At 33.5% G+C, this 17,564-nt stretch overlaps 1 protein-coding gene across 8 annotated transcripts in view; it reads right to left on the minus strand.

The window, feature by feature from the left end:
• Nucleotides 1-17,564, minus strand: part of AGTPBP1 (ATP/GTP binding carboxypeptidase 1) — a 241,452-nt gene that overhangs the window by 101,635 nt on the left and 122,253 nt on the right. For all 8 annotated transcript variants that reach the window (XM_072606021.1, XM_072605974.1, XM_072605967.1 and 5 more), the window contains 5 exons: nucleotides 15,236-15,319; nucleotides 13,935-14,021; nucleotides 13,699-13,847; nucleotides 10,182-10,269; nucleotides 5,019-5,163 (listed from right to left, as the gene is read on the minus strand). In XM_072606021.1, the coding sequence (XP_072462122.1) occupies nucleotides 5,019-5,163; nucleotides 10,182-10,269; nucleotides 13,699-13,847; nucleotides 13,935-14,021; nucleotides 15,236-15,319 (553 nt within the window). The remainder of the gene's footprint in view (nucleotides 1-5,018; nucleotides 5,164-10,181; nucleotides 10,270-13,698; nucleotides 13,848-13,934; nucleotides 14,022-15,235; nucleotides 15,320-17,564) is intronic.

Below are 17,564 nucleotides of genomic sequence, written 5' to 3' on the forward strand. Positions count from 1 at the left end.
TACTCTCTGGTTCTAGAATATAAGGGCAGTTTTCCTTGATAATTTCTTGAAAGACGATACCATGGTTTTCTGATAGACCAATAACTTTCAAATTTTAAATTGTCTCTCCTGAATCTATTTTCTAGGGCAGTTGTTTTTCCAGTAAGATATTTCACATTGCCTTCTATTTTTTTATTCTTTTGGTTTTGTTTTATAATTTGGTATCTCATCAAGTCATTAGTTTCCATTTGCTCCATTTTAATTTTGAAAGAATTATTTTCTTCAGTGAGCTTTTGGACCTCCTTTTCCATGTGGCTAGTTCTGCTTTTTAAGGCATTCTCCTCCTCATCGGCTTTTTGGACCTCTTTTGTCATTTGGGTTAGTCTATTTTTAAAGGTGTTATTCTTCTCCAGCATTTTTTTGTGTCTCCTTTAGCAAGTAGCTGACTGATTTTTCATGATTTTCTTGCTTCTCTCTCATTTATCTTCCTAATTTTTCCTCTACTTCTCTTACTTGATTTTCAAAATCCTTTGAGTTATTCCATGGCCTGCAATCATTTCATATTTTTCTTGGAGGCTTTGGATGTAGGAGGTTGGACCTTGCTGTCTTCCTCTAGTTGTATGCTTTGATCTTCATCATAAGAAAATATCTTTTCATCATGAAAGTAACCTTCTACAGAACTATTTTTTTCCCCTTTTGGTCATTTTTCCAGCAAATTAATTGACTTTTGAGCTCATTGTTAAGTGGAGAGTGTACTACCCCAAATTTCCGGAGCTTTGTGCAGCTGTTTTCAGAGATATGTCTAGGGACTTGCAAATTCTCAGTTCCTCCAAAGTGGTACAATCAAAGGAGAGATGTTTACTCCTCTCCTGACCTGCACTCTGATCTGTAAGCAATTACAAGCACTCTTTTCTGCCCTGTATCTGTAAGCAGGATTCCATCTCCACAGCTGCCACCAACTCTGCCACACTAGTGCTCCTCCATACCCCAGGACTGCCAACCATGACTGCTACCCAGATCAGCCTCTCAATTCCCCCATCATCTGTAAGCTGAGAGCTCTAAAAGCAGCCACCGCTGTAGCAGTGGCTGCTGCCACCCTGGGGCTGGGGCCAAACCACATTCCTCTTTCATCCAGGTGAGAGGGCTTTCCCATTGACCTTTGAAGCTGTCTTTGGTGTTTGTGGATTGAAAAGTCTGAAAACTGCTATAGCTGCCAGCGACTCAGTGCCCTGAGGCCTACTCCAGTCCCATCTGTGCCAGAATGGCTGTGCTCAGCTGCAAGTTTGGTGCAACAGAACTTTCCTATAGGGCTTCCAGTTTGTCTTTGTCTGGAAATCTGTTTTATACTGTAATTTTGTGGCTTCTGCTGATCTAGAATTTATTTAGAGTCATTTTTACAGGTGTTTTGAGGGGATTGGGGGAAAAGCACAGGCAGGTCCCTGCTTCTACTCTACCATCTTGCCTCCGTTCCTCTGATTTTCAAGAATTCTTGATGATAAGACCAGATCTGAATAGAAAATTTGACTTTCAAATACAAGACTCAAAATAAATATAAAAAGGCAAACAGGAAAGAGAAATCATAAAGGTCTTAAAAATATTAAATTGTTTACAGTCTTTCGTGGGAAGATGATATTTGTAACTCATTAGATCTTTCTCATTATTAGAGTAGTTAGAAGGAGTTTATATAGACATAGGGCACAGGTGTGGGCTGAATGTGAAGGGATGATACCTAAAAAATAAAATTAAGGGGTGTGAGAGGAATATAATGGGAAAAAGAGAAAGGGAGAGGTAGAATGGGGCAATTATCTCACATGAAAGATGAAAGAACAAGCTTTTACAGTGGAGGAGAAGGGGGGGAAGTGAGGGAGAGTGAATGAAGCTTACTTTCATAAGAATTGGCTCAAAGATGGAAAAACATACACACACAATTGGGTATAGAAATCTATCTTACCCTATAGGAAAGTAGGAGGGGAAGGAGATAAGGGGGGGTAGATGTGATAGAAGGGACAGTAAATTGGAGGAGAGGGTAACCAGAAGCAAAACACTTAAGGACACACAGTGTGAAAGGAGAAAGAGAACAGAATAAGGGGGGAGGGAAAGGATGGGGGAAAATACAGTTAGCAATAGCAATTATGAAAAAATTTTGAAGCAAGTTTCTCTAATAAAGGCCTCATTTGTCAAACATACAGAGAACTGAGTCAAATTTATAAAAATAAAAACCAATCTCAATTGATAAATGATCATAAGATATGATCAGTTTCAAATGAAATAACTGAAGCGATCTATACCCATATGAAAAAATACTCATTACTGCTTGGAAAAATGCAAATTAAACAATTCTGAGGTACTATCTCATACCTACTAGATTGGCTAATAGGCTAAAAAAGCTTAATGACAAATGTTAGAGGCAACATGGGAAAAATGAGACATTAACGCATTGTTGGTGGAGCTGTGAACTGATTTAACCATCCTGTACAGCAATTTGGAACTATGCCTAAAGACTATAAAACCATGTATACCCTCTGAATTAATAAAACCACTACTAAGTCTGTATCCCAAAAGAGATAAAAAACCAAAAAGGAAAAGGATCAACATATACAAAAATACTTACAGTAGACCTTTTCTAGTGGCAAAGAACTAGAAATTGAAGGGGATACCCATCAACTAGGGAATAGCTGAACAAGTTGCAGCATGTGATAATGATGGAATACTATTGTACTATAAGAAATGATGAGCAGGATGAACTCAGAAAAACCTGCAAAGATCTGCAGTGATGCAAAGTGAAATGTACTGTGTACAAAGTAATAGCAATATTGTAAGATGATCAGCTGTGAATGACTTAGCTCTTCTCAGCAATATAATGAAACAAGACAACTCTGAGGGACTTATGATGAAAAATGCTACCCATCCCCAGAGAAAGAACTGATGGTGTCTGAATACAGATTGAAGCACATCTTTTTTAACCTTCTTTATTTTTCTTGAGGTTTTTTCGTCTGAGTTTTCTTTCACAACATGACTAATATGGATACGTTTTGCATTACTACACATGTATAATCTATATTGAATTGCCTGCCTTCTCAGTGTAGAGGCATGAGGAGTGAGGATGGGAGGGAATTTGGAACTCAAAATTTTAAAAACAAATGTTAATTTTTTTACATGTAACTGTGGAAAAATAAAATACTAAATAAATTTAAAAATTAAAAAAAAACTACTGTCCTATAATGTCTACTTTCCCATCTCTGCAAAAATTCTGAAAATAAGGTACATAAGAATTAAGGTCATCCTTGCAGAAGGTATGAGAAAAGGACACAACAGCTTTCACAAATTATATTTTATAGATCATCTATTTGTACTTATACAATTGACTGAAAGATACAGAGAACACAAGATTCTGCTGTGCCTATTGCTTGTTGACTATAAAAAGTATTTACTTCAAGAAGAGCAAAATGCTGCTTTAAAAATTCTTTCACAAATTTTCCCCTTGCATATGTCAAAATCATTCAAGATTCCTTGAAAGAAATAACAACAGATGGAACTGTTAGATGACTTTCTCACTATTAACAGCAAGTGAGGTATAAAACTGGGTTACATATATTATTTAAAAGTGCTGCCACTTTCACGGAATATGTCCAGCACAGAGTTCAACTGGAAAGGTATTTCTCTCTCCAGAAGCAAATGACATGGTGCTGATTTCATCAAGCCCTGGAACATTGTAGAGCCTTCTAATTAGAAAATGTATTCACTCAAGAGTTCAATCTAAACACTCACACAAAACAAAAGAAAAATATAAAGAATGTCTGTTTTCCATAGTAGGATAAGCACTTAGATGGACAACTTTATCCACGATTATATATATCTTGGACAGACATTGCAAATAGAGAACGAGCTAGGTTAGATTGAAGCAGAGAACAGTCGACTAGCTGCCTTTGAAAAACTCTGCACTTCTTTTAATAACTTAAGTTTCTCCTTGAAACCAAAGTCCATCATTTCATACTAAAATTCTTTCAGTGATATTGTATAAGTGTGGTCATCAAATAATAGTGTCAGAAGAACCAAAATTGAGGATAATCTAAAAAATAATAAAGCTTATGGTAGATATAAGTAGTCTTCAATTTATCATACAAAAGGAAGGGTGTAGAAGTAGCATAAAATTGTTATCAGAGAAATGTATAACTGGAAAAAAAAGGTAGGCCACTCATATAATAAAAATGAGGAATAACAAATGGGCGCTTATGTGCTCCACAGGTATCCATATAATGTAAAGAAATCTAGAGAAAATTGGGCAGACCCCCTATAACAGACCTACAGAAAGATGCACAGGCATGGGGATTGCAATCTGCATCAGTGGAGGAAGTATCCATATCAATAAGATTACAGATCCATTAACATACAGAAGAAATAAACAAACTTGGATAACTATAATACAATGAAGAATGTGATGATGTGATGATGTGATGATGAAAAAAAGTAGTTTGAAAGAGGTACATTTTAATTTGTATGAGAAAGATTAAGAAAAGCTTCATAAAATGGGGGGAAAAAGCTTCATAAAAATGGCAAAGAATAGGAAAGTCAGATTTTGGGGTGGCAACAAGAGGAAATGTGTGCATGCCAGACAGATGGAAAAGTATAATCAAATCCACAGAAACAGAAAAGCACAAAATGAGTTTAAGATAAAATGGAGCAATACAAATTCCTACATAGGGTATATGAAAAGGAATAGTAGAAAATAAGACAAAGGAAGGATGTATCAAATTATGGAGTACTTTGCCTGGCTAAAAATACTGATTATACTTATTATTTTTTTCTATGAAAGAAACAAAATAATTATTTCCCAACAATCTTAATTCCTTTATTTCCCCTACCAAAGAGTTCGAGCATTTGCCAAATATTCTCCTAACCCTGTAGGATATGGTTTGTTCCTTTTTCATTAAGATGATTAATTAAAAGAAAATATTATATTTCTATGAAAACCAAAATTGAGTTATAAGTCATTTGTGTAATTAGTCATAAAATATAATGCAATTCATAGATTAATTCACCTGTAAAGTTGAGTAGGTGTATGGATAATGATAAGCAAAATAGCAAACATCATCCTTATGTGGGAAAGTGACTGTGAATGTAATCGTATAATAGGATTTTCCCTTTTGCCCACCAGCAGCAACTGAACTTCTAGAGAAATGATTTCTGCAAGAGAAAAGCACAAAAAAGTTTATTCATTTATCTGAAATTGACTATATATTGAAACACTATTTTAAAACATCTGAGATTGCTACATTGGAGCCAGCTGAGTTGAAAAAAGAATTTCTTACTTTGACTTGAGTACTTTATAAGGTAAAATTCAGTACAAAGGACAATAGTCTATATACATCAAATACTGCTAGCTCATCTCAGCCAGAATTTTCATGTCAGCACTTTCTAGATTTATTCACCTTCACATGGGTTAGCAGTAAATAATGTTTCCTTAATAAGTGTGTTTATTCTTTCAACACTGGATATAAATTTTTCCTTAGGCTCCAAATGCTACTGAAACATTTCACTTGTCAAAATCTCAAAACTAACTTTTCTTTTAAAAATCACTTTTACATACTTCTACACAGACTGGAAGATCAGAGGCCATAGTTTCCAGGACATTCTAAAATATAGCAACATAAGGTAGTGAGCACAGCCCTGACCTTGGAATGAGGTCATGTTTGAGTCCTGGTTCTTAATACTTAATAAAGGACCAAAGGCAGGTTACAACCTTTGAGAGTCATATTTCTCATGTTGAAAGTGGGAAAAATAAGATATGTACTATATGAGAGGATAACTGTGAGGGAAAAATAATGTTAAGTGCTAAATATGAGTTATATTATTATCATTACTCCTTTATTAAAGACTGACTCCAATGACTCAATGAGGTGAAGAGAAAACTCTGTCTGGCAGGTCTTACTAAGGTGGAAAGGCCCCAAATACAGGTCCAACAATGGACTATATACGCCTCTCAACCACTGATAAGCCTAGCTAAGTCCAGAGAAATTTTCTGCCAAACTAGCCGAAGAATTTTTGCAGCCATAGCAACTGAAAAGATTATTCTTTAGTATCTTCTTTACATAGAGGGTTTGGGATTTAAGGTGATACTGCATCCATGAAAACATGGATCCCTGAAATATTTTAATATTATCTTTAAAATTCATGTCACTATTTCTTCTAAGCATTTATCACATTTCTTCTAAATATTGCTATAATAATTTCACACTGGTTTCAAAACACATAACTTTCATTTATTCAAAAAAGATGTATAGATTATATTTAAATCATGTTTATACTAAGAAACAAATTATAATACAGTCCCTGTCCCCCTGAAGTTTACATTGACAGGATCACTGCATCATAGTTTAGAGATGGAAAAGACCAAAGAATCAATCTAGTGTAAGCCACTTATTTTACCAATGAGAAATCTGAGGGTCAAAGAGGTTCAGTGACTTGTCTATGTGCACACAACAAATCAAAGCCAAAATATAAACCCCGCTCTTCTTGAGGACAAGTCAAGTACTTTATTTACCATACCATACTGTTTGTTAAAGAGTCAAGATGTGGAGAAAGTTAAGCAATGTAAGAAAAATAGAGTTAAACTTCAGCTAACTGAAATCCAGAATTTTGGAACCTTGTCATTCCCAGGACAGCTATAAACCTAGAAGTAATTCACTTTCAAAGGTGGGTTATTATCTGGCAGAGTTAGATAGGAGTAATCAAGGTGGTAAGTGCCAAATAACAAATAAGAAAGGTATAAGAAAGGACATTTTTTAATGTCTTTTTATGAATGTGCATTTTTAACAGCAGAAAACTTCATCCTCCGGCACACAAAGATGATAAGTCATGTCCCATATGTTACAGTGAGAGTTCTTAAGTCAGCTGGCAGATATTAACCAGCAGGAGATGTACTTTCCAAATGAAAATGGGACACAATTTTCAAATCTTGCTTAGAATATACAAATACTCTAGCTCTGCTATGGGAGAATTTCTTTTTTTTTTTTTTTCACCTTCCTCCTACTCCTAGTAATACTTTACCAATTTAACCTGTGGACCAAGGTATTGATTCCAAAAAACAAAGACCCCAAAAATGAAAACTCCGAGGAATACTATATCCAAATTCCAGAGCTCCCAGGTCAAGGAGAAAATATTACAAGCAGCCAGAAAGAAACACTTCAAATATCACATGGTCACAGTCAGGATCAAACAAGATTTAGCAGCTTCTACACTGAAGGATCAGAGGGTGTAGATTATGATATCCTTAGCAAAGGAACTAAGATTACAAACAAAAATCATTTACCAAGCAAATCTAAGTATAATTCTTCAGAGAGAAAAATGGACATTTAATAAAATAGGGGACCTTCAAAAGCTGAACAGAAAGTCTGACTTTCAAATACAAGATTCAAGGGAAGGATAAAAAGGAAAGAAGAAAGAAAAGATGATACTTTGTAACTACTAAGAACTTTATTATTACATTTTATCATTACATTATAAAATGTACTTTATTATTATTTATTATTATTGTTACTATTAGGTCAACTAGAAGAACTGTATACGTGTGTGTGTGCATGTGTGTGTTCGTCCTTTGTTGCCAAAGAAGACCACGTCATCAGAGAAATGATGACATGACTTGCACTTAACTTTGTTTTGAGTGAAGGAGGGCTGTGCAGGTGACCAGCCTCACTTCTCCTCCAGAACTATCTGAATCCAGTGACCACATACTCATCAGGATGACTGGAGATGACCCAGGACGAGGCTATTGGGGTTAAGTGACTTGCCCAAGGTCACACAGCTAGTGAGTGTCAAGTGTCTGAGGTGAAATTTGAACTTGGGTCCTCCTGACTCCTGCTCTGGTGCTCTATCCACTGCACCACCTAGCTGCCCCTATGAGAAGGACTATACATAGACAGAGGGTATATGGATAGTGAGTTGACTATGATGGGAAGATATCCAAAAAAATAAAATTAAGGGATAAAAAGATAGATGCACTGAGAGAAGAGGGAAGATGGGGGCGAGGCACAGCAGGCAACACTCAAACTTTACTCACATCAAAATTGACTCAAAAAGAGAATAACGCACACAGTCAGATGCATATAGAAATCTATTTTACCATACTGGGAAATAAAAGGGGAAAGAAATAAGAGAAGAGGGGAGAGACTGATAGAAGGAAGGATAGACTAGGAGAGGTGGGGTTAGAAGCAAAACACTTTTGAGGAGGAACAGGGTGAAAGGAGAGATAGAGAAGGAAAACAGGATGGAAGGAAATACACAGTAATCACAACTGTGAAAAAATGTTTATAATAAGTTTCTCTGATAAAGGCCTCATTTCTTATATATGGAGAAATGAGTCAAACTGATAAGAATACAAGTAATTTCCCAATTGATAATCATCGAAAGATATGAACAGGCAGTTTTCAAAAGAAGAAATCAAAACTATCTACAGTCACATAAAAAAAAATGCTCTAATTCACTATTAGAGAAACACAAATTAAAATAACTCTGGAGTACCACCTCACAAACTTATCAAATTGGCTAATATGACCAAAAGGGAAAATGATAAATATTGAAGGGGATATGGGAAAATCTGAACACCAAAGCACTCTTGGTGGAGTTGTGAACTGACCCGATCATTTGGAATTATGTCCCAAAGTCTATAAAACCAAGCATACCCTTTGACCCAGGATACCACTACTATAGTGGTCTGTATCCCAAAGAAATTTAAAAAAAGGAAAAGGACCTATATGTACAAAAGTTTTCTAGCAGCTCTTTTCAAGGTGGCAAAGAATTAGAAATTAAGGGGATGCCCATCAATTGGAGAATGGCTAAACAATTTGTGTTATATGATCGTGAGGAAATAGTACTGCACTATAAGAAAAGACAAGCAAGAAGATTTCAGAAAAACCTGGAGTTACATAAAGTGATGCAAAGTGAAGTAAGCAGAATGAGGAGAACAATTTACATGGTATCACCCATATTGTACTATGATCAAATGTGAATGACTTAGCTGTTCTCAGCAATACTATGATCCAAGACAATTACCAAGAACTTACAATGAAACATACTATCCACTTCCAGAGAAGGAAGTGGGGGAGTCTGAATGCCAACTAGTCTATATTTTATTTCACAAGATGTCTAATATGGAAATATATTTTGCATGACTACAATGATAACAATATAACAAACTGCTTGCTTTCTCAATGAAAGAAGGGAGGGAAAGAATTTGGAACTCAAAATTTAAAAAAAAAAACAAATGTTAAAAACTGTCTGTACATGTAAGGGGAAAAAAATTTTTTAAAAAAGGAGAGAACAAGAGAAGGAAAATAAGAGAGAGAGAATGAAAGAGGGAGAGAGACAAAGAACTCTGGAAGGGGTAGAAATGATAACATTTGCTAAATGGTTACTTCATACAATCACAAATTATGAATTCAGAGCTCAAATTCAGAAAACATCCAAACCCCCATTTTAGAGATGAGGAAACAGAGGCTCAAAGAGGCTAAAAGAGGCTAAGTGACTTTCCCAAGGTCATATAGTCAGTAATTGTCAACTCAGGTCTTCCTGACTCCAAGGCTATTCTCTGCGTGGCTTAAAAAAATTGGATAAAAGAGAAAAATCAAAGATAAACCCAATTTAATGTTATGGAACAGTATAGAAGGCCAGGATTCAAAGTAAAAATGATTCAGAAGAAGGAATGCCATAAGATCTCTTAAGTGGACATAACTGTAAATATCTCAGAATTAGGATCAGAGTAAATTAAAAGCTGCTTAATATTTGAACCCTTATAAAATTCAATCATACAACTGTTGAATGACAAAATAATTAAAATGTCAGAATATTTTAAGAAATCAAAATCTTTCCAAAACAGAAATATGAAATAAATATACATATAAATTTATGAATGCCACAGAGAGAATTAAATATAATATCATCATAGTACCAAAGCATTACAAAATATTTCTTGAATTTCTCACTTCAGCTTTTATCTCTGCAGATTCTCAATAAAAAAAAAAAGTAACAACCTATGGTCAGTTAAAAGGAACCAGTACTAAGATGTACCTCAGAAAACATTTAATAATTCTGCTTCATACATTTAAGTTGAAAGAGAATCATTTAAGTTGAAAGAGAATTATTTCTTTAATCTCATTAGGTAGTAAAGGAAAACATTAGTTCAACAATTTCATTCTTAGAATACTTACTTATAGTAACAAATGTCAGTACCTACACGAATCCACCATGGTCTGGCATGTAATGCTTCCTGGACTGAGTACATAAGGGGCTGCATACCTTCAAAGAAGGAGAGGAAAACAATATATTAAGAAGAAAACACTCCAAGATTCATAGACAGGAAACATTATTTTCATAGTCTAAAAAATGTAAATGATAAAAGGTAAAACACTTATATTTACAGTTTACTTAAAAACAAATATATTAACATCGCAACATTTTTATCAAACAATATATGTAAAATGCTTCTGAAGATAGAAACTGTAAAGTAAAATATGTGAAAGATTGATATTTTAAAGTAAACCACTTGGATATATTATGTATTAACAAAATATTAGATAAATGGTAGAGAAAATTTTCACCTCAATGACCCCTTTCTATAATAACAAGATGATATCCAAATCATAAATTCTTTTAAATATCACAGTTTTTTAAAAGTTCTTCCCCAATTCTGAACTCAAAAAGTTGAAACTGAATAAACATATTTTGAGTTACAAATATCTAAGGAAGAAAATGATGTGCCAATAAATAATGATGAATCACACTGAAAAGAATCATAACTGGGAGGCTCCAGATACAGTGATGGTAAAGAAAAATAGGCTGCCTTAGCATACTGTAGCCTTCAGAGATAAAGTCGATGTTTGCAGTCTGTTTAATCTGCTAAATACAGAGCACGGAAGAAACCAACCTGGCCATTATCCAAAGGGTAAGCTATTATATATGTACATACACACACACACACAATTATACAAATATAGCAGAAGTTTAGGATAATGACATAGAAAATAACGCTGAATCAAAATAATAAAAATATTCAGTGGCATTTAGCACTTTTCTAAATGAGGAATTCAAAAGAAATGTACCCTTAATTATATTTCACAATATAGTCAGAATAATTTCACAGTAAGATAACTATGGGGTGCGATGCTAATCTCTGGGTCAGCAAAACACTACTTAGTCACAGTCAAACTCGTCAATATGCGAAAGTCTTAAGTTATGAGATGCTGATAAAAAAAGCCCACTTATTCTAAAATATCTCTATTCATCTCATAAAACTGAGATATTTTGACATTTTCCTCATAAAAAAGTCCTCATAGCAAAGATAAATCAAATTTATTCAATTCTTGCTAATTCCTCTTTTTTAAAAAAAGGTTTTATGGATGAAAGGAATAATATGTCGGAGCTAAGTAGAAATGAATAGGAAATTCATTAAATAACTCAATCTTTGAGGGTAATTTTTTGGAAGGAAAAACCCAACTATATTTTCTCTTAAAGACTGATTTTTTCCAGCTTCCCCCTTACTTCCAAAGATGTCTTTTTGTTTCTTTGGTTGGTTTATTTTTATTACATTTCATTGTAAGAAATTTCTGTATGATAAATATTCAAAATCACATTAGTCTAAAATATCAAATAATAAGGATATAAAAGTATCAAGTTCTGTAAGTTCATTTCAATATAAACTACTGGAAAAAAGAAGGAACAAATGTTATAACAACATATTCCTTAAGTCAAGTTCCTTGAAAAATCAAATAAATATTTTAAAGAATAGAAAATTAGTATAGAAACTTGGAAAATACTCTTAATCAATGTATTTTAAAATTTGGTAGGAAAAAAGTTTGTATCGACTGAACTAAACAATAGTCCATTATTTCTACAGTCTCTAAACTACTACATTAAAAAAATAAATTTTGCTAAAGCTTTTATCCCATAATAATGTAATATTAGTTTAATTTTATATTTTCTTTGTAACACATGTTAAATATCTCATGATTAGTTAAGTATTTTAACCTTTTCTCCTCATGAATATCCTAATTTTCAGAAATATTTCCTTTAAATTTATCCCTCTGGTTGCTTTCAGCAGTTTTTAATACTATTGAAATTAAAAACTTGATGTTCCATGCCACCATGTTTTAAAAACTTAACTATTTAACTGAATTTTTTTAATATAAAACCTTTGAAGCTTATCTAAAATTGTCAAAAATTTAGAGCTTGATAAGGATGACAGGATGATAGAATGAGCAGAAAGTTAAAAAGTACTTCAGAAGAAATTAATTTCAACCTCATCGTTTTATAGAGGAGGATACTGAAGACCAAATAGGTGAAATAACGTGTCAAAGATCATACAAGGAGCAGAGTGGAATCTGCACCTGGGTTATTTCCCAAAAACGTTTCATTGCAAATCACTAAAGTGATAGTAAAATGATGAAACTTGCTTCCAGTGTTCTTCAGTCACTGAAGCCGTGTCTAACTCTTTGTGTGCTCATGACCTTTGGGATTTTCTTGCCTTTTCCTTCTCCAGCTCAATTTATAGAAAAGCATACCGAGACAAATGGGTTTAAGTGACTTGTGCAGGATCACCTAACCAGTAAGTGTCTGAGGCTGCATTTGAACTCAGGTCTTTCTGACTCGGGATCCGGCATTCTACCCACTGCACCACCATGCCACCCACAGCTCTCTGCACTATAGATTTTAACAGACTTTAATTTCTAGGAAGCTGGGCTTTTTGCTAGCATGCTGGTCTTTTTCTAGAATTAAATCTATCAGTGACCCAATATACACCACAAGTTTCAGACAACTTTGCACAAATAATAACAGCAAGCATTTAAACAGTACTTTAAAGTTTGCTAAGTGCATTACATATATTATCTCATTTGATACATACAACAACCCTGTGAGGTAGCTGCTATCAGTATTCCCATTTCACAGTGGAAGAAACTGAGGCTGAAAGATATTAAAGGATTTGCCCAGAAATCAATCAGCTATTAAGCAGCTGAGGCAAGATTTGAACTCAGGTCTTTCTGGCTCCAGTATCCACTGTACCATCTATCTGACAACTTCATTAAACCTATAACTTCATTCATACTAAAAGGAGTGTACTGAATATATCAAATTAAAAAGGGTCTATAAAATAACACTATTTTATGGAATAATTTTTATTGATTAACTAGAAGAATCTGAACCCAAGTCCCTAGGCTATAATCCTCTAGTCCAGGGGTGGGAGCACCTGCAGCCTTGAGGCCACATGTGGCCTTCTATGAGCTTGGGTGTGGTCCTTTGACTGAGTTCAAGTTTTACAGAACAAATCCTTTAATTAAGGGGATATGTTCTGTAAAGTATGGATTCAGTCAAAGGGCCACACTTGAGGACCTGGAGGGCCACGAGGGCCACATGTGGCCTTGATACTGTAGGTTCCCCATTTCTGCTCTAGTCATTCTGCTGTGCTGTCTCTTATTAAATATAATCTATAGAGTCTTATGAAATAAAATGAAATCATGAATCTTTCACACATTCGTGACATAAAAAATAAAAATGGTATTATTTCCAATTTTACACATTAAAAATATTTATTTTATGAATGAAACAGCATCCTAGATGAACACATTTCATTTGATTTGTACAAAATATTGGTAATCTTTAAAATCATATCCTTTGTTGCAAATAGCATAAGATCCCTTTAAGCATCCTAAAAGGGATAGAAAACTGTCTTACCATAATTAAACTGACTGTTGGATTTTTCACAGTTGATGATATTAAATCGGTATCCAACACCTGTCCGCATTCCACTGACTTCAAAGTAAAACCACTGATGATAATGATTGCTATTTATATCTGAGTTCAGAATAAGATCATACTCGTTTCTGAAGATAAACAAGAAAAAATAAATCTGTTGAAAATAGGAAAAATTCCTGGGCATATATTAAATGTGAAATTGGAAAAAGACTTACTTTCTAATCTGAATAACTTTCCGCAGATTTCCAGATTCAAATCTGGAATTAAATTTCAAACTTTCTCCTTCATCTGGTACAGTATAACTTTAAAAGAAAAAAAAACAAGCAAAAATATTAAAAATTAATTTATACAAATGACAAAAATAAATGTTTCATTTATTTTTTAAAAGCCACATATATACGCATATATATATAAATCAAGGAAAAAGGGCTAAAATGTACAACATAAAACAAATGTATTAGTGAATATTCTATCTGCAGTTTAATTGTGAAGGACAATTTATTAGTTTGAATAAGACCTTTTACATTTCTAGAAAGGACTGCTATTCTTCAAAATACTGAGCTTTGGCTCTAGATCAGAAAATAAATCAAAACATTTGCTATTCCCACTATAAATTAATAAATGGAAACATATTTTTTTAAAAACAATAAATCTTTCTTAAAGAATTGTTAATACAGTATTTATTCCTTTCTTATTGATGTATCCCAAGTTTTGGCACTAATATATAAATGCACATATAAGCAAATATACCCATATACATGTATATAATACCCCTAGTGCCTAACACAGTGCATTATACACAATAGGTGTTTAATAAATGTTAATCAAATTGAACTAAAAGTACAATAACATTCCTTCTTGTGTATATATATCCAATCTAATCCAAAAATGTTTTCATATAGGCATGTTATAACATGCATACACACAGATATGCATATATACATATTATATATATATATATATTACACATATTTTAACATACTCTAATCTGCTAGTAGTTGGAGAAGTTTACAGGAGTTTTCTCACACACTAAAATCAAGGGAAAGGAATTTATCACTTAAAACTTATCAACTTTTCATTCCAAGGAAGCAAAGGTTCTAAATAGCAAAACAAACAAACAAAAAAACCAACAAACACCCTCAACTTTCGTATCCAAAATATTATTATTCAGATGCTAAAACTTAATAGTGTTATTTAATAGTAATAACTGCTGTAAAAGCAGCAATTTGGTATGGCTCTAATTCTTAGACTATTACAACTTAAAATATGTAATTAAGAGAAAACAGCCAGAAGCAAAACATAATCATATCACACAAAATATCAAGAATCCCCTCTATAATCAATACTCAATTATCCTTGCATTTATACAGGAACACAATATGGATAATCTATAGTCAGGTAAGTGGTAGATGAATTTATATTCATGTCTTTAAAAACTACAATGTGAAATTCAGATGATGAAAATAAAAAGAAGTCAATGAAAACCAACTAAGCATTGCTAAATTTACACACTTACTTTGGGTTATCCAGGTCATACATAACTTTGTCTATGATGTCACTTTGATGAATTAGTCTCTCAATATCCTGGGCAATTTTTGTCCTGTTATCACAAAAAAGAAGCATGATTGGAATTAGGACTTTCAAAAGTCAACATTCTGTTTTCTCCAAAGTAAGTTTTGAGCTTAAAGAAAATCTCATACTGAAAGGATGAAGACAAAATGTCTTAAAAAGCAAGTGTCTTCAAAAGCATTTGAGGGGCACATCTTATAGCATACCTCTATTGTGAGATAATGTATGTAAATAATCAATACATAGGTAACTAATACCAAAGTATTTTCCTTTAAAGAGCCATTAACTACAGAAACACACCACTTATCTTCACATGAGACGTCATCAAGTGGAAAGGGATCTGAGCATCTAGGTGTGATAAAGCTTAGGTACTGTGTTCCATAAAAGAGGCAGAGAACCACATTCAGGTCTTTACCCAGACAATTTTGTATAAAATAAAGTGGCAAATTAAAGCATCAAGGGGACTGACGGTAATAGAGAGACTGGCAACAGTGAAAAAGCCTAGAAGCCTAGTAGTGTTGGGCATTTTAGGGTAGAGACAAACAGCCCTAGAGATCTGTTCCTCTTAGGGCATCATGACAGTACAGAACAAAAGCTGATTCTATCAGTGATAATCCTGACTCAGCAATAAAAGTTAAATTATGTTCAGAATAAGAATTCACATTTACATAATGACTATTATTCATAAAGTGCTTTTTTCTAAATAATTTTTTTCTAAATAAATTTTTCCTAATTTTCAGATAAGAAAACTCAGTCTGAGAAGTTACAAGACCTCTTCAAGGTCATACCACCAGTAAGTGCTAGAGTTGGAATTCAAACTCAGGACTTTCTGAGCCCAGTTCTCCTTTTACTTCTCTGCACTTAAAGAGGAAAAGAAAATATTTCATTTTAAGATACTAAAAATAAACAAGTTTTTTTTTTTTTCACATGGCAGAGTTCCACTTGTCTGAAAAAAAACCGGAATACTTCACTCTCCAACAATACTGGATAAATTAAGTTGTGCTGAAGTTTATCAACGAGAAAGTTTAAGTATTGAAAATTATTCTTCACTTTAAAGTTATTCTTAGTTACTACTAGTCTTTGTGGCTGCAATTTTTACTACATTAAAACCTAACATCTTAAATTCAGCAATAAGGATCAATGTAAAACACAATAAATTCTTTAGCTCTGAAACCCTAGGGTTCAGAGAAGCTGAATGTTGCAAGGAATTAGAAATAAACTACTCCATTCTTTCATTGTATGGACTGGGAAACTGAGGCCCTACATGATTTGTTTAATGATCTGATAGAGTAATTCCCTAATTCTCTTTCAAGAGTTATTGTTTTTCATTGTTGCATACATCTAGTTTATAAAGTATAAGTTAGTTACATATGATCAAAAATAATAATCTTTTCACTGCTCCCCTGTATTTCATAAGTCAATGCAATGATCTTTCTAATTTCCTAATGTACTCTATGGACTACCTTTTGATCTGAAAGACTTTTTTCACTTAAAATACAATAATCTTTTAAACATATTATATAATTCTTTACAAAAATATCAAAAACCTATCCTCAGTTATACTGGTAATCCTTCACTCTATGGTTCACTTTTACCAATAAAATTAGATTTACTTGACTTACTCACTCAATTCATACGTTGATGAATTAAAAACATATATAAAACATTCAAACCATTAAATGTAATTATTTTTGCATTTTACATTCTAATAAGCACTTCAGACTGTCATGAAAGTTATGTAAGCAACAATCTGGCAGCAGTCTGTAATGATTATTAACACGTTACAGGTTTGGATTTGTAAGGCAGTACTCTGGGTTAATTTCCTCCTCGGTTCTTAACCTGCAATTAAGGCAAGCCACCATCAAGAAACCAGTGTAAAAGTCTTAAGATCAGAGTTCTAGAGTTGTCAGGGGCCCTTGGAGGTCATCGAGCCTAACCCTTTGTTTTACAGTTGAGGAAACTGCAGCCCAAAAAGGTTAAGTGACTTGACCATGGTCACAAAGGCAATGTCCAAGGTAAGATCAGAATCTGGGCCCTAGAACCCCAGAATCAAAGCTCTTTTCTCTATACCAACTTTCCTCTGAACAATTAGATAAGTTATAGGTATGTTTAACTAAGATAAAGAAGTAGATTTTTCCCACTTTTTTCATAATAGAACTTATTAAAACAGCTAAGCATAACCAGCAACTAACACCACCAATTCACTTTGACAGATACCATGAAATTTAGAGTAGTATTTAAGAAATACAAACACCTAAATATAAACCAGTACCTAA

Source organism: Notamacropus eugenii, chromosome 1 (genome assembly GCF_028372415.1).
Source record: "Notamacropus eugenii isolate mMacEug1 chromosome 1, mMacEug1.pri_v2, whole genome shotgun sequence".
NCBI classification, from domain to species: domain Eukaryota; kingdom Metazoa; phylum Chordata; class Mammalia; order Diprotodontia; family Macropodidae; genus Notamacropus; species Notamacropus eugenii.